The following is a 22,202-nucleotide window of genomic DNA, read 5'->3' as shown; positions in this document are numbered from 1 at the left end:
CTTTTCAACTTATTATTCATATTTATCTTTTGTCAGGTGCTGTCTATGTATGCCTAGTGTATAGCACACTCTGTAATATAGTTTGGATCTGAGTCGATCCACAAATGAGTGACAAATTAAAGGAAAAATAGTCTTAGTGTTGTGGCACTGCAACCTGCTAGGAGTTTCAACATGCCACCAGAGACCAATTCGACATGTTAGTCTGGTGTATTTTTCCACAGGATATGTTTTTTCATGAGAAACAGGGATTTTTTTTTTTGTGGCTAAAATAGTGAAGCTGAAATTTTTTAACATGCCTTTTTAACCATTACCACTGAACTGCCCAACGTATATCTTCCAGGCTGAAGACACATTTGTTTAGTCAAGCTTTCAATATATAGTTTTCTTAGGTAAAGGAGCAGATCTGGAAGGTTCATGGGCATAGAGTGTTTGGTGTACTGGGATATTTGGATGCTGTCGCCTTACCACCCTCGCTCAGGTCGCTCAGGTTTGCTGACTGTGAAGTGGTTGCACGCTTTATGTCCCGGGAAGCCTTCATGTCTGTCACCTTCTGGCTCTCCCTTTTAGTTATGCCGTCATAGCTAGTCTTGCCGGAGTCCCTGTCTGCACTTTACACATAACCTACATTGTCTTAAACATCACATGATCAGAATCATACTTAATATCTTTCTCTTTCTGTCTCTGTCTTTCTCTGTCGAGCTACACACCCCACTCCTGAGCTCCCAGTCTCGTCGCTTGGTGGTGCCCACTGATGCTGTGGATGGATCTGTGTGGACCAGGAGACAGCCGTGGACAGAGCCACTTTCACACCATCACAGATCTGCCATTTCAACTGTCAGTTTCTGACAGCAAAGAATTAGTGCCTTTAATAACCTTAGAAACTACACTGACCTAATAGTTCCTCATGGGCCATTGATTGGTGTTGTAGAAAGGACATTAATCAGCTACAGTTACATTATCTACTGTTTAGTGTCACCCAGATGAGGATGGGTTCCCTTCTGAGCCTGGTTCCTCTCAAGGATTCTTCCTCATATCATCCCAGGGAGTTTTTCCTTACCACAGTCTTGCTCATTATGGATAAAATAAAATAGTTTAATAATTTAATTTAATAATTTATTCTTATTTCTAGGTATTTAGTTATTTTTAAAAAATATTTTTAGTTTCATTTTTCCCCTCCCCTTTCTCCGTTTCTCTTCTTTTGTAAAGCTGCTTTGTGACAATGTTCATTGTAAAAGGCGCTATACAAAATAAATTGAATTGAATTAAAATACATTTATGGACTGTAACTGTACTACAATACCATAATATCCCTCTCTGTGTAGCAGTTGATAGTTCAAACTGATGTTCTACTCACTTCCTGTGTTGAACACGTCACATTAATGCATATGGATCACAGTCACTGAATTAGAAACCCTGTCAAGCATCATGCAGAAATCTGAGTTTTGTCTTTATTTCTGTTGAAACACCAGATGAGCAGTTTTTTTTTTCCAGTGGAAACACTCCCCTGTATATAATCTACCATGTACCACATGCTTAATTTTTATTTCTGATTGGTCAGAACATGTTTATTATTTTTTTCATTTAAACAATAACTGTCATTAAAATTGGCTGCAATTCCCATCACAGGTTTATATTAATGCACTCATTCTAATGTGTGATGTCATAGTGACATGTACAGTGGATACTTATATCATCTAAGAGAAATAATAAAAATGCTTTATTTAAGCAAGAACATTTAATTTTCTTTGATAGGTTAAAGATTTCTGTAAGAAAAAAAATGGTACGGTTTCCCGATACCATAACAAGCTGTGTGCATTTTTTTAAATTGTGTTATTTAACTTCTAGGGACAGTAGTGAGTCTGGTGAGGGAAAGACTGTTTATAGCTGCTATAATGTAATTAATAATGAGAACTAACTTGTCTTGTGGATGGTCCATGACATTAAAGATAAACGTGTTAGGATGTGTAATATAAAAGCATTTGTGGATAGTTAATACATCGAAAAATGTAGAATCTTTTGGTAAAAGTGTGAGAATATGCTGTTAAAGGACTAACAGGAACCTTGGGCTGGCGTAAGCCCACACAACATCCTGGTGTTATTTTACTACACCAGCACATACTGTCATGTCTTACTCCTCTGATCAGATCCAGCAGTTACTTTCCCTGAAGACCGGTTTCTGAGAAAATCTTGAGTTAAAACATTTCTGAATAACAGCTATGAGTTGTTGTGTGTATTTGTACACCTCACTCTGTTGGTGGTCAACATGCTGGCTTATGGACATCACAATCATGAAGCTCAGTATGAAACTGTTGCATTTATTAACTCCACAATTGCCTAAGCTCACTACAGATATAGATGCTTTCATGCTTTTTACCAGAATTATTAACCAGTTCAGCATAATATAGGTGCCACTTATGATATTGCTTTGCAAATCCAATGACACCAGCGCGGTCATTTCCATGTGCACGAATCCAGACGGTAATTTATCCTGTTCTGTAGGGTAGGAGCAAAAGAAATAACATGAGACGTCGTGATCACAGCAATTAATTCACTTTTTAATGTATAATATTAATATTCAGTGACATAAAGGATATGTTGAGGCCTTTTGCCATCTCTAAGAACATATTTCTATTTTGATACAAGCTGCTCAACAGAGAGAAAAATCACTTGCCAGTAGAGTCAGGCGAATGTGACCAGGAAAAAGGGATCATTCATTCAAAACTTAATATAAAGCACAAAAGAAAGAAAGATAGAAAGAAAGAAACAGATCCAGGAGTGCAAATGACTTACAAATTAGAAAGCTTGCCCATGAAAAATAAACAGCACAACAGTTTCCCCTGCTTGTCCAACTCCTCTGCTCCTGCTGAGGGAAGCAGCGTGTTCTACAGTACTCTCACACTCCCATGTCTTGAGCTGCCCAAAACGTTTTGCTCCTTTTTTCCCCAGGCCCTGCTTCCTTTTGAGTTTTCTAACCCTCTGCAAGTTGGTCACCACGTTCTCCTCGCTGCAGTGTGATGCAGCTTCTGAAACAATTCAACACACTCACAGCAAATACTGACCCTCTGCAAGCCTTCACACATGTGCAGTCTGCGCCCTGGAGCCTGTCTGTCCATCACATGTCTGTAACTGGAGATATCTGTTTGTGGGTGTGTGTGTGTGCATCCATATCTTGTTCTTCTGTGTGTGAACCGTACTGGTCGTTGAACTCCGCAGCCGTAGAGCTGATGGGGCTCGTCTTCGTCGTCTTGCTCTCCCTCTCAGGTTGGTGTAAGTTGGAGTCTGTAGCGAGTACGGTTTCCCATCAGTGAGGGAGCAGTACACCATGCTCTCCCTTTGTTTCTCTCTCTTCTTCATGCGATTGCTCGCTCGCTCAGCGTCTCCTAGGAGGAAGAACAGCATGTTTTCATGAGTAGAAATCCTCAGACCATGTGTGTGCTTTCTCGATAATCATATAATATATGGCCAAAGGTTTGTGGACACCTTGACCATTTCACCCGTGTGTGCTCATTCCAGATTTATTCCCCTGTTCTGTTATAATATTGTCTAATCTTTCTAAAGGAACTAGGATCTTTCCACTAGATGCTGGATTGTAGCTGTAGGGATTTGTAATAATTACGCTCCAAGAGCATTAGTTAGATCAGACTCTGATGTTGAAAAATAAGGAGGTCTGGGGTGCAGTCAGTGTTCCAGTTCATCCCAAAGGTGTTCAGTGGGGTTAAATCTTTTGTTAAGTCAGAATATAGAAGGACAAGAACCAAGCTTGGGCTGGCAAAAGCTCCCCCAACATCCTGGTGTTATTTTACTACATCAGCACATGCTGTCATGTCTTACTCCTCTGATCAGATCCAGCAGTTACTTTTTTCCTGATGACTTGTTTCTGAGAAGAAATATGGGGTTAAAACATTTCTGAATAACAGCTATGAGTTGTTGTGTGTGTTTTGTACACCTCACTCTGTTGCTGGTCAACATTTCATGTTTTACCACAATTATTAACAATTTTAGCATTATGTAGCTGTATTTTTTTAACACAAACCCAAAGACACCAACATGTTCATTTCCATGTGCATGAATCCAGAAGGAAATTTAACGGTAACAGTTCATCCCTAAGGTGTTCAGTGGGGTTGAGTCAGAGTCAGGGCTCTGTGCAGGACACTCGAGTTCTTCCACTCCAACCTTAACCTCAATACCATGCCTTCATGGAGCTCTGAGCTTTGTGTACAGGGACATGGTCATGCTGGAACAGGGTTTGAGTTTCTTAGTTCCAGTCAAGGGAAACTGTAAAGCTACAGCATACAGAGACATTCCATACAACTGTGCCCATCAACCTATGTAGTAACAGTTTCAAAGGAAGAACCACATATGGGATTGGCGGTCAGTCAGGTGTCTGAATACTTTAATTTATAGACCTTATAGGCTATGCATTAAAAGAAATTTTCCATTGATAATTATACGGTGATCACAATGAAAAGACCCCGTTTTGATGCGAAGCAGTTTCCTAGCACTTTCGACTGCGTGTGAACTTTATTGGACTTTCTTTAATGTCACAAACCCGAACACTTATGATTAAACGATTAAACATCATTTCACAACAGTTCCCTGTCTTACTCATGTGTGCAAGAAAGAGAACGACAGCTTTATTGTGTACTGTTTAAAGTGGATCACTGATCTGCTCTGAAATGTCCGTCTTTCTAGCTGTTGACTCCACCACCCCGCTCAGCACCTCGTTTGTGTTTCTGGTTTGCCCTACAGTACTTCTACAGATAGAGCAACCAGGAAATATTCATTCCATAAAATGTGTCTTGAGCAGATTATTATCTTAGACATATACACATTGTCAAAAGCAAAAGTGAAATCATCTTGTATTCAGTTGAGCTAGTCTAGTATCACCTGGCACAAGATTACAAAAAAAAAATGCTCTGCAGGATTTTGCAGTAGCAAGACAGAATGCAAAATCAAGAAAAATCTGTGATATCTCAAGAATTTTGCAATTTTTAAAAATCCCTACACATGTTTTGCAAATTTAGGTCAAGATGTGTTATGACATGACAACACCTTAATCCAAAGCCTTTTTCCTTTTACATGTCAAACCTGATCACAGAAAGTTATAACTTATGTGTCTTCATATGTCATTTCAAGTAGTTTTCTGGAAAAAAGCATGTAATTTTTGGGGAAAGAATGCAAAATTAAAAATTTTGGCCACACAATCCTGGAGGGATTGAAGACTTGTGTTAACCTTGTTTGATTTCTTAATATTTCAAGGTCTATTTATTTATTTAACATTTGTTTTAGCTTTTATTTCTAGCAAGAAGCAAATATATCTGGCAATACAATAAGAATTCAATTCTGTATAGCCAAATATATATATTCTATAATCCAAAGGCACTCTGAATGTTTTACCTTCCTCCAGTCTTGAATATCAGGTCTGCATTTGGTGCTCCTTTAGGGTGCTGGTAGCGTGGCCTGCGCTCACGGTTTGTGTTAGCAGGGGCAGGTCTCTGAGCCAGCGACTGCATCATCTCTGTGTGCAAAAGAACAACAACAAAAAAAAGGGGTCAACAAAAACTGAACCAACACTTATTAAGATCCTAAAAATGTACTGCTCTATTTTCCTTCTCTCACCCTGGTAGTCTTCCTGTTCCTGTCGTTCATTGATGTCCAGAGTGAGTTTCTTCATGCGCATGCGCTCCTCCTGCTCTGCCTGCTGCTGGTTGAAGTGATTAGCAGCCAGATGTGAGGACAGCGGCACGTTCAGGATCTTAAACTGTAAGCAAAAGGGTTTAAGGAATCAGGATGTGAGGAGCAGATTGACCTTTAGAAGGATGTTGTAAAAAGCAAGTTTGCTTACAAATTTATTTAGTATTTTTAAGCAGTGTAGGGGATTTAACTGTGTGTGTGTGCTATAATTTTCCCCTAGCCACTTCCTGAACACACCCTACTGCTTCAGCCCAAACTATTCATTCCATAGCCAACACACACTTTCACACAGACCTGCTGTTTGTTGCCTTTCCTGGTCAGCATTACAAACTGCATGGTGTCGATGTCATCATCTGCCTCTCCTGCGCATGCAGGGGCGGAGCCTTTCTTTAACTGACTCTTCAGGTGCAGCGGGATGGCAACGTCAAGCTGATGCACTTTCACTGCCTCGCCACTGCGCTGCTGCTCAAAGACACAGAAATAAATTAAAAACGAAAGGAGTTCAAAGCATTATGTTTTGTTGTTACTCACTTTACCACTATATGCCAGACAACTGCTAGATTGTTGCTAGTTGGTTCCTACGCTAACTCAGTTGGATGCTAGAGGGTTGCCATGATATTCCAGGCATTTGCTAAAGGTGTTGCTAGATGGTTGCTATGACATTCCAGGCGGTTGCAAGGCTAACCCAATTGGTCACTAAGGGTGTTTCTAGGTGGTTGCTAGGCTAACCCAATTGGTTGCTTGGGTGTTGCAAGGTGGTTGCTAGCATGTTGCTACAAGGGCGCAATGTTAACACAACTGTTTCTAGGTGTTTGCTACGCTAACCCAGACGGTTGCTAGGACATTCCAGGAGGATGCTAGGTTGCTATGGTGTGTGGTGCATGGTGTGCATATTTTAATACGTTTACACACCTGTAGGTTTTCCAACATCATCTTGTCCAGAGCCTGAATAAAGTCGTCATCCTCAGCACAGGCCACGTGTTTCAGACCACCACCACGGATCATCACCTCCTACACACCACAAATTCCGAAATATAATTTACATTTAACCACTTCCTGTTTGATTAATCTAACCAAACCCTCGTTCTCCGAATCACAGCATGCTTACGTTGTTTTCTTCATCGGTCTCGTTCTCTTTATTGGAGTCCGTCAGGTAGTCTGTGTTTTCTTCCTCCTCGTCATGCTCTTCTTCCTCGTTCTCAGAGGCTTCCTGCATGTGCACATACCAAGGTCATAACATCTTACAATGGTTCTTTAAACTCGAAACCTGTTTTTCCTTCCTAGATCATGTCCGTGATCATATCTCTTCACAATCAAAATGCTTTTGTGTAAGACTAGTTTTCACTGTGCAGAGAAAAAAAATTCTCCAGCATCCCAGCTACCATTAAGTTAACTGCTTTGCACATGGGTGCAGAAGTGGCATTCCAGCTGTGGCCATACACCAAAACTACCTCTCCTACTCCGGCCTCAACAGCATAGTCATGGCATTCTGCACTCACCTCCTCCTCAGGTTCATTCATTTCACTCTCGTTTCCGGACTGCTCTTCAGTCTCGGCTCCGCGTTCGTCTTCATCTTCCTCGTCCTCCTCATCGAGAGCTTCTCCTTCCCCCACGCTACTGGAACAGTTTCCATCCTTCTCTGTAGCAAAGCCTACACACACACACACACATACACACAAACACACACACAGTGTTTATCATGTTTGTGAGAACAATAGCAGCCGGTCGTCTCTGCAGACCCGTACTTACAGATATCCTGCTTCACTTCCACAAGCTTATCTGCTTCAGTCTTATTTCCCCTTTTTATTCAAAATGATAACAAAAACAATAATAATTTTCTAATCATGCTTCTGAGCCCGTTCTAGTGTTTTTCTTTCTGTAATCTCAAGCACAGGCTGAATTTGCATTCGCACATATAAACAGGATTAGATTTCGAACAATAAGTGGAACGAGCAGCAGCACACGCTGACCTAATTCATGCTGAGAGCAGAACAGCATTCTGCCTACGACATAAAAGGCACCAGTTAGTTGGAGCAAGAAGACGTGATCTTCGATGACCTGTAGTGCAGGCACAAACTTTTTACATCAGAAGCTGATGACAAACTTTTTTTTTTATTAGCATATTACGATGCTTTTTATTAAAATGGTTTTCATATAAAAATTTCATTCCAAAAACAAAATTAGAATACTAATTCGAAAGAAAATGAAGCAATTGTAATGGAAGATAAGTTTTATGTCTTACAATTCTGGATTTAGACAAAATATTTTAAACTACGGCGTGTGGCTACAGTATGTGGACACCTCACCATAACAGCTACATGTGGTTTTACTCCAAATTATGGGATGTCTGAATCCAGAACGACGACATTTTTAACCTCTGTGCATTCAAACTACACAGTGGAGAGGGAGGGGATGGATGCCTCTGTGCTCGCCTTTACTCAGCTGTATCTGAATAATGATTGATCTAAAACAAAAACATGCATATAGAGTATAACTCGTTTTGCGGTAAGAAGTGCTCATCCATGAGCAGCCATGTTGACTTGATATCACTTGCTGAACTTGGGGACCGTCCCACATTTACGAGTAGGACCTCCAAGCTGAGGAAGCATTTTTTTTAATGGTTTTTCCTAATCAAGGGCAGAGTTACAAGCTCAACATACGACTGAATATTTTCATTTCATTGTCTGTACCGCTTATCCGATCTATTCTTCGATCTCAGGCATCATCGGGCATCAAGGCAGGATACACCCTGAACAGAGTGCCAACCCATCGCAGGGCACACACACACACACACACACACACACTCACGCAATGACACACTACGGGCAATTTAGAGACTCCAATCAACGGCTGACTATATTAAAAAAATAAAAAATCTACTCCAGGATAACATTTAGTTTTACAATTTGCTTTTACTTGAATTCATGTGAAGCTTAATGTATTAAATCTTTTATTAAATGATCATCACCATAAATTAAAGTTACATAAAAGCCATAACAGCAATAATAATAATCAATTCATATGAACAGGCTTGAGGCAAATAAACGTGAAGGCGTGAATATACAAACGTACAGGAAAAACATACCCAGGCTCTTCCACGTGTCAGAGTGATACTGAATTACTAATGACTGTTAAATTACCCCACTGCAGGTACATTACATGGGTTTGAGCTTGTGCAAATTCTTTTATCCATTGCTGGAAATATGTGAGCCCCTTTGTGTATCACAACAAGAAAGGCATAAGTATAGGGTTTGAGAACCAACTCCTATTTCTGCTACCATTAGAAAGAAATTTACTCAGAATACCACACACACACACACACACACACACACACACACACAGGTATGACTAGATTCCAGGTCAACACCTTCGAAACACGCCACACAAAGGAATTTGGGTGCTGATATTACCATTACATCTGGGTAAAGAATGCTCTCTCTCTCTCGGTATGTAGGTGTGAAAGGAGAAAGAAGGAAAATGAACAACTCTGAGTGAGTCAAAGGACTTCCTCACAGACACACACATATGCGTGCACACACACACACACACACACAGGAATGCTGCTTAGCAGGGATGACAGAAACACAGAACTGGGATAACTAGCACAGCAAAATGTCTCTCTCTCTCTTACACACACACACAGAGACCTTTAATACTCATCTGAAACATTCCAATGATCTTGACGGAAATGAAAGCAAACGTTTATTATGAAAGCTTGATTGTGAACATTCTTTGCTCATCTTTTTGTATGGAACAAGCTGATCCAATCCTCCAGGTTTGAGAACAACTTTTGACAATGTAAGAGTTTTGGTCATGCTATTTTTATAGGCTGAAAGCTCTACCTAGCGAGGCAGTGTGCAGTGTTGCTTATCCAAAAATAGATCGTTGTTTCATTTAATTGAGGTGAGAATCTCATAGAAGTATATTCATGTATATACTTCTCAGATTTGTCTCTTTAGTGGAACAAAAATACACACACACACGCACGCGCACACACACAGGCATATAGAAGAACATTTACCCAATTTGATAAGGACTTCTCTCTCCAGTTCGGTGACCTGGTGGCAGGCTTCCTCCAGAGAACAGCACAGGTGCATTTTCGGTCTCAGTAAATCCAACGTGTCACTGATCATGTAGTCGATATCAATGGGAAACTGGTGATCTTTAGTCCACACATCCAAACTCTTTTTCCACCAGATATACCTCTACACACACAAACACACCACTATTACAGTCTGGTACAACAGTAAGACTGCACAGTGCTCAGTTTCCAGTCAGACTAATTCAGAACTTCACACCGTTCACAATAAGGAGAAAAAAACGAACCTGGAAGTAGATGAGGAAACAGTCCAGCTTCTTCTTGCTGGAACCACGATCAAAGTACTGACCGCAGGTGTCGAGCAGTGTGCACACCATGCGGATACGGAACAGGTGCTCAGGGGGATCCAGGGGACTGGGTGATCCATCCTGATTCACGCCGAATGAGATGAAAGAGAATAGCGTGCGGAAGATCACGGCCGACTCCACCATGCGGTAGTTGTACAGCTCGCCTAGGAACTTTGCGCTGCTGATGCGCCGCTGATTAAACTTCGGCTGGTTCACCTGAAACAGACAAAATGTTCACACTGTTCCAACACGTTTCTAAAGACAGGCTGGGTCAACTAAATAGTATAAAATGTTTTAGGCACTAGAGTCTGACATTTTGCCAGCTGTGTGCTGGTATTACATTTTCATATCACAATAATTGTGAACCCTTCTATCATGTAAAATATATTATTTAATGATTAACATACACACAAAAAAACCTTTACCCCAATGTGTATTATTGTTGCAAAACATGCACAAACAAACAAACAAACAAACAAACAAATAAATAAAAAACAACAATAATAAATCTTGATCTGATTAAGTGGGCGCCCATCACAGAAGTTATAACGAATAACAGACCTTCTGACCAATCAGATGCAAGAATTCAACAGCGCTGTGTTACAACATGTACTGATATACTGCGTGTGCAGTTTCGTCTAAATCTGAAATTTTCCCTGCATAGAAATCTTGGAATATTGAGTTGACAAATTTTTTTGTGTCTTGGCATGCATTCTCTAGCACAAATACACACACAAAATACGCACCTCCATGCCAAGGCGTATATCCTCCAGTACTCCATCCACTACGTGAATACCCACATCTTCCTGATATGCGACTAGACCAGCCAGGAGGTTAGCGACACAGTGGATACTGTTGTACTTCACGTTCCAGATGTTCACCATGCAGCAGATCAGGTAGCTCTTTAAATCTGCCTCATGCCAGGGCAATTTGCGCATCTGTCTTAACACCTGAACAGACATAATTACAATGTAAATGAACAAAAAGCCAGTAGAATTTATTCTGACTTGAGAGAGAGAGACAGTAGGATGAGGACTCGCACCTTCTCAGTGGTCACCTTCGACAGGTCTTTGTAGAGTAGTTTGCGGATATACTCCTGCAGAGGTGGCCTCTTCTTGCGCACAGTTTTCTCCATTGGTGGAGGATTGCAGTAGTAGTAGGCGTTCTCCACCATCGTCACGTAGCGAGCATCCAGGTGCTGTGCCTGCTTTTTCCGCATCATTTGCTCCTGTAGTTCACCCGATATGCATATATATTACTATAGCGTTAATACAAGTAGATTATTAGATGCTTGACTGTGCAGTCATGAAGCTTGTGAATAAAACGGATACGATGGATTGATCATGGAGGTAATAGTGAGCTGCAATGCAATAGTAGCTTCAATTCTTTATATCATGATAATACTGTTGTGAGCAGCTGGCTTTCTACTGACCAGAAGGACGCTGGTGCGCAAGTGAGATTCAGGTGACCTGAAGAGGAAACGCCCGCACGTCTCCAGTAAAGTGCAGGCCATTTCAATATGGTGATGAGAGAAATCAGACAGCAGCATCTGCAGATCACAGGAGTGTTACATTGCTACAAAACAAACAGTGATTTGGTTTGGGTTTAAAAATAGACACTTGTAAACTGAAGGCTCTCACCTTCAGGCAATGCAGCGTGTCTGTTTTGGAAAACATTTTGAACTTGGCCAACTCGCCGATAAACCTCACAGTCTTGTTCTTGGTCTCAATGTTAATTTGGTCCTTCTTTCTTACCTGTGATAGAAAAAAAAAGGTTTTGACCTCAGGATCAATAGAAGGACTGCGGTAGAAGGATTAGTGTGTAATGTGGTCTATGTGTGAGTGTGTGAGGCTAGGACGCAGATCTAGTACACACATGGAATCGGAAGTCTCCTTTAAGCATGGAGCAGAGATCCTCCGCAACATCAGACATGCATGGGTGCAGAGTGGCCACCAGCCGGGAATAGAAAGGCAACAGATCTAGCCTGAAGGAGGAAGAAAGGAAATTGATTTTAATAGCAAAATAACGTGCGACACAATAACGAACAGTCATCGCTCAGATTAAAGTAAATACAGATGCAAAAACAGTTTTTAAAATCTTGGTTAAAAAACAAAAAAAATCATAGGCTGGTATTCCTGTACTCCCAATTTTGGGTTCTTGTGGTTACCATAGGAAGGCAATTAAATATGAGAAAGTCCACGAAGAAGACACAGACATTTACATGCTTCTTTTCTTTTCATCATTCATATACTCTCAGCCAGGTGTGTAGATGACAATGTCGTACTTTGCAACCCAAATTACATACTGATGCACTATTCTGTTCCATAGAGTAGTATAAACTGAGTCACGTGTTCACACTGAAAGCTCCAAGTGGATTTCAAATACCTGGATGATTCACTAATTCACTAATGTCACTAAACAGAAAAAAAAACACAGTGTGAATGTTGGAAACTTAACACTCAATACTCACAGCTTTGCTTACACACTTAAATAATAATTTAAGATGGCTGATGACACTCTGGCGTACAAGACATTTTATAAATGTCTTTTAAAGTCACGTCGAGCGATTTATTTTCCAACATTTAAAAGTGCACTATATTCTGCTGAAGCTAACGATGTCACATTACACTCATTTGCTATCGACTGGAAGACAGCTAATGGTTCTGGTTAGTAAAAAATCTTGTTCCAATTGAGACAATGCTACACTTCTAACGGCCATATACTACTACAAAGTTGTATCTATCTATCTATCTATCTATCTATCTATCTATCTATAGTGCATAGTAAAAGCGCATAATGTGGAGCAAGTTATTTGGGACACAGCTTAGGAGTGCCCCAGACTACTGACTTCAGACTTCTTCCTGTTGTTATTTGTTGCACTAACGAAAATTAGTAGCTGTTTATATCAGTCTCGCTGCAGTTATGCCCGAGTGAAACAGGGTCATGATACGGAGCTGAAAAACTTACAGTATTTGTGTACATAATTATTTGTGTCAGGGGTTAATAAATCTGCTAGAGTTTATGGTTCTGTATCTGAAAAGGATAAAAGGCACAAGAGCTCCATCTAGTGTTCATTGAGGGTGTGTTCAGACCTGTAGATCAGTAGTTTGTTGGTTTGCTTAAACAAACAGCAAAATGTGTTCATGTAAGTCACCTGCGAGTAAAATTATAATTATATTGTTAATCTATCAAAATTTATAGTCAACTCTGTGAGCTGATTGTGGCTCTCTTTTTAGCTGTAGATGCTATTTATGATTAGTTTGAGCAGGAATCAAGGTTTCATCAGGACAACATTGTTTAAATTTAGATGTTTCAGAAAAGAACCATTTTAAGTGATGGTTGAAAAATGGTCGGTCTGTTGATTCGGGTTGCTTTCTCACCAGACACAAACCGCTCCTGAGTTCTTTTGCAATCGTTTTGGCACGGATCGAAGCACAATTAATGCGTTCATATATACACTATATTGCCAAAAGTATTCGCTCACCTGCCTTGACTCGCATATGAACTTAAGTGACATCCCATTCCTAATCCATAGGGTTCAATATGACGTCGGTCCACCCTTTGCAGCTATAACAGCTTCAACTCTTCTGGGAAGGCTGTCCACAAGGTTTAGGAGTGTGTTTATGGGAATTTTTGACCATTCTTCCAGAAGCGCATTTGTGAGGTCACACACTGATGTTGGACGAGAAGGCCTGGCTCTCAGTCTCCGCTCTAATTCATCCCAAAGGTGTTCTATCGGGTTGAGGTCAGGACTCTGTGCAGGCCAGTCAAGTTCATCCACACCAGACTCTGTCATCCATGTCTTTATGGACCTTGCTTTGTGCACTGGTGCACAGTCATGTTGGAAGAGGAAGGGGCCAGCTCCAAACTGTTCCCACAAAGTTGGGAGCATGGAATTGTCCAAAATGTCTTGGTATGCTGAAGCATTCAGAGTTCCTTTCACTGGAACTAAGGGGCCAAGCCCAGCTCCTGAAAAACAACCCCACACCATAATCCCCCCTCCACCAAACTTTACACTTGGCACAATGCAGTCAGACAAGTACCGTTCTCCTGGCAACCGCCAAACCCAGACTCGTCCATCAGGTTGCCAGATGGAGAAGCGCGATTCGTCACTCCAGAGAACGCGTCTCCACTGCTCTAGAGTCCAGTGGCGGCGTGCTTTACACCACTGCATCCGACGCTTTGCACTGCACTTGGTGATGTATGGCTTGGATGCAGCTGCTCGGCCATGGAAACCCATTCCATGAAGCTCTCTGCGCACTGTTCTTGAGCTAATCTGAAGGCCACATGAAGTTTGGAGGTCTGTAGCGATTGACTCTGCAGAAAGTTGGCGACCTCTTCGCACTATGCGCCTCAGCATCCGCTGACCCCGCTCCGTCAGTTTACGTGGCCTACCACTTCGTGGCTGAGTTGCTGTCGTTCCCAAACACTTCCACGTTCTTATAATACAGCTGACAGTTGACTGTGGAATATTTAGGAGCGAGGAAATTTCACGACTGGATTTGTTGCACAGGTGGCATCCTATCACAGTTCCACGCTGGAATTCACTGAGCTCCTGAGAGCGACCCATTCTTTCACAAATGTTTGTAAAAACAGTCTGCATGCCTAGGTGCTTGATTTTATACACCTGTGGCCATGGAAGTGATTGGAACACTTGATTCTGATTATTTGGATGGGTGAGCAAATACTTTTGGCAATATAGTCTATCTAAAGGAACCAAAGCCAAGAGCAGAAAGGCCCCAGGTTTCCCAAAACAAGTGCTCTAAAAGAAACAGGTATGAAAAATGTGGCAGATTGGGAGATGAAGGCTACCTCTGCCTGGGAACAGTGAAGAGCGCACGGACAAGCTTCCTGCGGTTGGACTTCGTGTTCATATTCATACAGAAGTCCATTGCAGCCTGGAAGAAATCAGACACAAACAAAGATTTTGGGAAAAAGTATTCACATTTTGTTCAGCCATCATAAAAATCAGAACAAGGATCTGTAATTTGAACTAAATCATTTCTCTCAGGTCTGACAGGTTCCTTAAAATGGTGCGAGTCACACCTACAAGCACACTTGCTCCATAAAGCATGTATGATGTCCTACATCCAGACCGATATAAATATGTTTGTTAGTGCTGAGTTAATCGCTCAGGTGTTTGTGGTATGTGTTTACCTTGTCGATCAGGTCTCTGTTGACACAGTTGGGAAGTTGCTGGATGAAAGCATCAACGATGAGTTTAAGATGAGATCCAGTGCTGGCTTCCTCGTCTTCTTGTTCTTTACAAGCAGAAATTTATTTTGATCTTAATCCTCAATACAATAACACAGTGTAATGACTCTCTCTCTCTCTCTCTCTCTATCTTTCCAATCTTGTAACTTAAAATATCTGCATGAGCATGTGCAGTATTTATTTAACTGTGATACTATGATCATGTCGCTACCCACCTTGCTCATCAAGGAGTTTCTTGGCCAGTTCTTCATTCTCAGCCTCATCGGCAGCTTCGAGCTCCAGTGTGTCGTCTGCTATATCCAGAGCCTCGAGCTCCAGCTCTAGCTCCTCTGTGCAGCTCACATCTTTCCCCTCACGGCCTTCTTTACCTTCTGCGAAAGAAACAACAACTCCGTTACCATTTAGTTGTAGATGTAATAAACTGACCCACAGTGCACCCAAGATCTAAACCAGACACGGATCAGGATTCTGCACCTTTGCTCTCGTCCTTGTCTTTGTTCTGGCTGCTCTTCTCATTGTCCTTGAACAGAATGGCAGGAACGAAAGCCTTTAGGTCCACCAGGTTTTCGTAAAAGTTCCGTGCGTCCTCGTCCTCCCAGATCCCTCCATCCAGCTCGTAGTCTCCGGGTTTCCCTGGGGTGAAGATGTCGATCCCTGGGCCGTGTTCTGCCACACAAGTGCACAACACACAGTGTCACAACAACAAGCTTCTCCGGCTCTGTAAGGAAGTTCTTCAAAATTTCAGATAGAATATATAGTATTAAGCAGTGAGGTGCATCATGATGCAAATTGTTTATTTTTATTATGTTTACAGCATATTACAAACACCCTTATCCAAAGCAACCCATAGCAGAGCTTTAGCATCTTGTTCAGAAACACATCCTCATGCTAGTTTACTAGACCAAGCACAAAGTCTACCATCAAGAACATTTTGTGAAAACCAGCTGGTTCATATTATTATCATTCATTCGAGAAAAGAATATTTTAGAAAAATAGAAAGCGAGACAAAACAATTAAGTCCAACAAATCTAATCATTCAATTCTAAAAATTATAATTATGTTATATAAATTATATAAAAACTGTAATTATAAAAAGTATTTAAAAAAAATAGAGATGGCTATAAACAAATTCCTCAGCTGATAAAAAATACATTAATTAATTTTTATTATTATTATTAAATACTTTATTGGCACAGTAGCGAGTTAAAATAATTTCCAATTTTTCTTTTTTTTCAGGATTTACCCTCGTTGACCATTTGGAGTTTTGTGGGGTCATTATATGCAAATTACCCACAAGGATTATTTGCATTCATTACCATACAAATGAAAATAGGAAGAAAATCAGTTTCTGAAAGTTTTTGTAAATATGGAAATGCTGCATTTTTAAAAAAAAATCTCACCTCATGCAGATGTTTTTGCTCTGGATCTCCTAAATACCTTGATTAATTTCTGAGAAGCAAACCAACTTTAACATCCCTTTTCCTTACCCATTTTTTTAAACAGCCAATTCCCAGTTCCAGTCTGCAAGGCCACATATTTGTAGGTGCAGTGGATAAATACTTTTGCAAGCCACAGCACGTGTGTTGAATCCAAGACATCAGTGACCATATTAGTTTGTATTAGTAAAAGTTTGTGTGTGTGTACCTTCTTGGACCGTTTTGTCCTGAGGGAGCTCAGGCATGTTCTCATCCAGTAGATCAGCCAGAGACTGAGTGTTAGCCAGCAGCTTTTGGTAGCATGTCGCAAACTCTTCATACTGCTTATGTCTATCCTCGCTCAACTCTCCTTTAGAGTGAAGGATACGCCTGAGAGAAGGGACAGAGAAAATGTTTTTAAGAACAGTTACAGGAGCTTAGCTTGTCTGAGAAATAAACAAGCAGAGCCTATAACCTGTTTTGTCTCTCAATGTTCTGCAGCTCTCTGTGGTCTTTCTTCAGGTGCTTGGTGAGAGAAGTGAAATACTCCCTCAGCAAGTTCTGGAAGGGCTGCTGCTTCTCAGCGTTGATGATCTCGCTGGGAGGAAAGACCAGGCTGAACTTCTCCGCCGCGCTCTTCACGCGCCGAGGCACCAACCCGGCGATGTCGTCGCCACAGTGCTTGCAGAAGCTGATCACCACAGAGACATGGGTGTGGGTTTCGCGGTCTGCCCCAATGATGTTTTTCAGCTGCTCGTAGATCAGCGAGAGTCCTTCCTTATCAGTGAACAAGCCCACTATAGTGAGTTCAGCTATGAATCGCAGGTCTGTGCGCAGCTTGCTGACATTCGGAGCTTTCTCCTCCTTGCGTGCCTCAAAGTGTCTCTTCCAGGTGGCTAGCAGCTGTGGGGCAAAGTCGGAGTAGCGCTGGTGGAAAAGTGAGCACAGGTGTACAGCGCAGCCCACGTCCGAGATCTTCAGCTTGGCTTCCACCAGCGAGCTGACTGCCTCGCCAATGTACTTGCTGAGGTTGAGCGAGTCAAAATCATGTGAGAGCGAACTGCGCTGCTGCTCCGTGAGCGTACGGAGCTTCTTAACAAAGGCCGTGTTCTTCTTCAGGCTGGAATCCAGGCGGCTGAAAAAGGCTTCTTCAGGACGGTTCTCTTGCGCACGCTGATTCTTCACACGCAGCTCCTTCCTGGTTTGATGTCTCTCCCATGCCTCCTGGTGAAGCTGCTGAGCTTCCTCCTTCTCCCTAAAGAGAATCACAACTTTTAATCTGCAAAAACAACAGTTCCTGAAGCCCAGAATTTAAAACCTATACAATGTGTACACCATGTTCAAATCAGAGAATGTCAACAATAAATCTTACTTAAGCTGAGCAGCCTCCTCTTCTTTCTGTCGTTTTGCTTCCTCCTCCAGCAGCTTCTTCTCCTGTTCCTCCTGCTGCTTTCGCTCTTCTTCTTCTTTCCTCTTCTGCTCCTCTTCAGCCTTCTGCTTCTCCTCCTCCCTCTTTTTCCGCTCCTTCTCTTCTTTCCTCCTCTTCTCCTCCTCGATCCTTCGTTTCTTATCTTCGGCAGACTTGCCACCCTCTTTTTTTCCGCTCATTTTGCTCTCGTCTCGGCCCTTGTCCCGGGAGAACGTCGCTCTTCTGTCTCCGTCTCGGTCTTTCTCCCTCTCCTTGTTACTAAAGGAACCCGCCTCTTTCTCATCAGCATTTACTGATTTCTTGCGTTCAGCCGGCATGCTTCTGAAACAACAGAGATTCATTTTATTTTGCTGCAAACATCAAACAGTTAATGGACCCAGTTACCAGTGGTGTAATGTAATGAAGTAAAATTACTTCGTTACAGTACTTAAGTATTTTTTGAGAGTTTTTGTACTTTACTTGAGTTTTTATATTTGTCAACTTTTACTTCACTACTTTTTTGAAACAAATTCTATACTTTTACTATTTTCTGTTCAGCATTTTCGTTACTTACTACAAAAAAACCTGCGTCCAAATTTGGGGTAAAGGAAGTTTGTGGTTAGTGATGACTTTAGGCTATGTCCACACGTAGCTGGGTATTTTTTAAAAAACAGAGATTTTTCAACTTTTTTTTTTTTTAATTCTGTCCAAACAACCTACGTGTTAAAAATATCTTTGTCCACATGAAAACGCAAAACGCCCTGTTACGTGCTGTCAGGAGCATGCCTAGCCAATCAGAAGCCTAGACAAAACTTTATTACCGGTTCTGGTAGTTTAACAACAATGGCCCGTCGCGTGAAAGCGATGCCATTGACATGCGAAAATTTTATTATAGAATGTAGAAGTCTGACCGGGTCTCGTCCAAAACCGCCATCGCTGTTTGTGTTGTCGGAGTTTTGTATGTAGCAGCAGTGAGCTCTGTATTACATTCCGGCCCTCTGTTCATGAACGTAATGTGTGAGTAACTGCACGTGTATGTGCACACGTAAAAAGTCCAGTAAAAAACGTTAACACAGTCACTAGTTTATGCAAATCTGCTATTGCACAAAATATCTTCATAAACAAAGATGATGTCAAATCAAGGAGACCAGCACACAGACAATAATGTCAATTCATCAAATACTCTGTTTCCCCCGTCCACACCACACCACTGAAAACGGTGAGTTTTGGAAAATCTTCACTTTGGAAGGAGTTTTCCAAAAGCTCCGTTTTCTGCGACCTCAAACTGCATTAGCATGTGGACGAAAGGTCAAAACGCAGAGAAAAATCTCTCTTTTTAAAAATACCCGGGTACGAGTGGACATGGCCTTAGTTACAAGTGCACATGTATGGAAACACTGATACTGTACACTTCATTACAATACAGTTCACAAAGTTCTAAAGGCCTCTTCTTTCTTTCATGCAAGTCTTTTGGTGGCGCACTTAGAGAAGTTTAAGAAAAAAAGCAATACAGAATTAAATTCATAATTCTCTAAATTATTACAGTCTTGCTTTTTTATTTATTTACTTCTACTTTCCATAATTGAGTACATTCATGAAAATACTACTTTTGATACTCAAGTACAGTTTATTTCAGATACTTTTAGAATTTTACTCAAGTAGAATTATAATGGTTGACTTTAACTTTTACTTGAGTCATTTTCTAACAAAATACCTGTACTTTTTACCTTGACAGCACTAAAGAAAGTACTGATCGGTCCATACTTTTTTTTAATGCTACGAATGTGGTCAACTATTCAATATTTTAATCATTTACTGAAATAATCTTGCACAATGTTACCATACAGGTAAACAAAGTTGTATGCAGAAATCATGTGTCACTTGTGAAGCCAGAGCAAAAACAGAGTACAAGTAAATTCTTTGCAGCCTGATTTGTTCATTTAATTAAAAAAAAAAACTAACGAGAGAGAGAGAGAGAGAGAGAGAGAGAGAGAGAGAGAGAGAGAGGAAAAACAATAAAATGTAAAGGATTGGGTTGTCAAGGACCAGAATTGTGAACCTGTGATCTAATAAATACTTTTGTTATTTAATGATTAAAGCAGGCAGGGAGCTGGGAAACCATTAAACTATTTACACTAAACATACTTTAGGAAAGATTAGTCCTGTTTTTTTTTTATGCCAGATTATGCCAGTTAGTGAGTTGATTGAGTGCCACCCATGTTCACAAAGCCTCCCCTCCACCACAGGATCTCATGCTGCATTCGTGGGACTGTGTAAATTGCAATTTGCAAGTTCATTTGCCTCCTTAGGACATTGAATGTGCAAAGGGGGGAAAAAACATATTAAAACATGTGTCTGTTCTGTTACAGTTAAGGGCTTGGGCAGGTATTGGTGCATCTCGAATAATAGTGAACTTCAAACCTTCATGCAGCATTTTTGACTAAAACTGAGGCACAGCAACAAGAGTTGCCAACAGCAAGCAGCTTAGCAACAAAATAGCTGGCAAACGTTAATTATATGAGTGATAACTGAAATGTTGACCTTTTCAGCTGCTGTGTCTGGATATTAACTGCTTTTGACACCAATTCTGCTATAAACTCGTGTAAGTGGAGAGAAAGGGGAATTTACACCGTTCAAAGTGAGAGCGGCCATGTTGATATGACGTCACTCCGTAAGCAGGGAAGGAACTGGTAGCTAGGAACCAAGACCCTGGTTGACGAGTTTAAAATTATAAGTTGGGATGTTTTCTGTATATGTGTGTGTTTTAAAGTGCTATAGACCGGGAACTACAAGCTGCAAGCTGCGGAACTGCGCATGAAGTGGCTCATATATTGTCTATAAAATGTTTGACAGGAGGCGCATTCCAACACAAATAAGCAGTGTGGACCGGAAGTGTGTGTGTGTGTGGTGGTGGGGGGGGTGTTTCTCAGCGACTTAATAAACTTTTGCTAAGCTCACCATTTTTTTTCTTCTTCAAATTACGTTTTATTTATTTACCAGGTTATTTGTACAAACGGAATTTTAAAAAAATCCTCTGCACCTTTAAAATAAAAGTTCCTTCAGCTAGCTAGGGTGCATTTCGTTTGCAACAGCAACATGGCCGTAATAATTATATATCACCGAGCCATGGGGAAATGAACGGCGCTTGCAGATGTGACGATATTAGCGGGCTGCACTTTTCCAACGTCGTTGACTAGCACAAATTCAACCTATATATTCAAATAAGACCACAAGATAAATAAACATTAATGACCAAGCTCATCAGACATTCACCTCCGTTCAATTATTAAAATACTAGCTGGTGAAGTAGTAGGCGTGATGGCTAACACTTAGGAGTGCTAAAAACTTCACACGTCCATATTTCCCTCAACGATGCAAATATTAACACGGTCCCGGTTTTTGGTCAGTAAGACATTTGCTGGTGTTGAAAGCCAGTGTCCACAGCTAAGTGTCAGGGGCACTGTTTGGTTAGTGAGCGTTAAATACTACAGTTTTTTTTTTATCTTCAGGCCGTCCAGAGAGGTTTGTATGTAAACACTGATCAAAACACCAGCATCACCGACACCAATAAACAGAGCGAATCCACCAAACCATCGGGCGATCATGCATTTCAGTGACCGTTGTTCATTACAAATAATCTTACCTTCAAAATAAGCAACAAGAAAACCATGAGATAAGGTAGATTTAATGAGATGGTTTACTCGTATCCCTTCCGCTAGCTTCCCTTGCTAGTTAGGACCCCAAAGTGGATCATTTTGAGCGCCTGAACAAAAATTCAAAAATTCCCCCATTCAACCAAGCACACTTCCGTAGTTAAACACTAGAGCACTAGAGCAAGGAGACCTTTCTAGCGATATACTTCTGGAAGAAACTAACTGCATCTGTATTTATATAACTAGCTGTACATTTAGGGAAACCCAAGTGTTTTGAACCGGTAGCTGTTTTATTTTCGTGACGCTGTATTTAGCAACGACGGGAGGGAACGATAAGCTGCCTTTGCTTTTCTGTTTTAACAAGCTGTCAAAGGCCAAATCCGCCAACTATATGCAATCATGGCTATTACAAGGCTTATAACATTTGAAAAG

The 22,202-nt window shown here is 41.0% G+C and overlaps 1 protein-coding gene across 3 annotated transcripts; it reads right to left on the bottom strand.

The window, feature by feature from the left end:
* Window positions 1–2,534: 2,534 nt before the first annotated feature.
* Window positions 2,535–21,920, bottom strand: upf2 (UPF2 regulator of nonsense mediated mRNA decay). 3 transcript variants are annotated; one of them, XM_058408518.1, is made up of 22 exons: window positions 21,761–21,920; window positions 18,082–18,459; window positions 17,185–17,964; window positions 16,939–17,099; window positions 15,769–15,960; window positions 15,510–15,665; window positions 15,238–15,341; window positions 14,893–14,978; window positions 11,956–12,064; window positions 11,721–11,834; window positions 11,513–11,629; window positions 11,123–11,308; window positions 10,827–11,030; window positions 10,021–10,296; window positions 9,716–9,899; window positions 7,194–7,345; window positions 6,803–6,904; window positions 6,607–6,705; window positions 5,989–6,156; window positions 5,620–5,761; window positions 5,398–5,518; window positions 2,535–3,380 (listed from the first exon to the last, which is right to left on the bottom strand). In XM_058408518.1, the coding sequence occupies exons 2-22, from the start codon at window positions 18,453–18,455 to the stop codon at window positions 3,371–3,373; spliced, it is 3,837 nt and encodes a 1,278-aa protein (XP_058264501.1). In that variant the 5' UTR covers window positions 18,456–18,459; window positions 21,761–21,920; the 3' UTR covers window positions 2,535–3,370. The 3 variants fall into 3 exon arrangements, with proteins under 3 accessions (XP_058264501.1, XP_058264502.1, XP_058264503.1); XM_058408519.1 differs by having other exon boundaries at window positions 18,082–18,456; window positions 21,761–21,892; XM_058408520.1 differs by lacking the exon at window positions 2,535–3,380 and having other exon boundaries at window positions 5,394–5,518.
* Window positions 21,921–22,202: the final 282 nt, after the last annotated feature.

The sequence above is a fragment of the Hemibagrus wyckioides genome, linkage group LG14 (genome assembly GCF_019097595.1).
Source record: "Hemibagrus wyckioides isolate EC202008001 linkage group LG14, SWU_Hwy_1.0, whole genome shotgun sequence".
Lineage (NCBI taxonomy): Eukaryota > Metazoa > Chordata > Actinopteri > Siluriformes > Bagridae > Hemibagrus > Hemibagrus wyckioides.
Note: the sequence above shows the minus strand (reverse complement) of the source record. Positions and strands in the feature narration are given on the sequence as shown.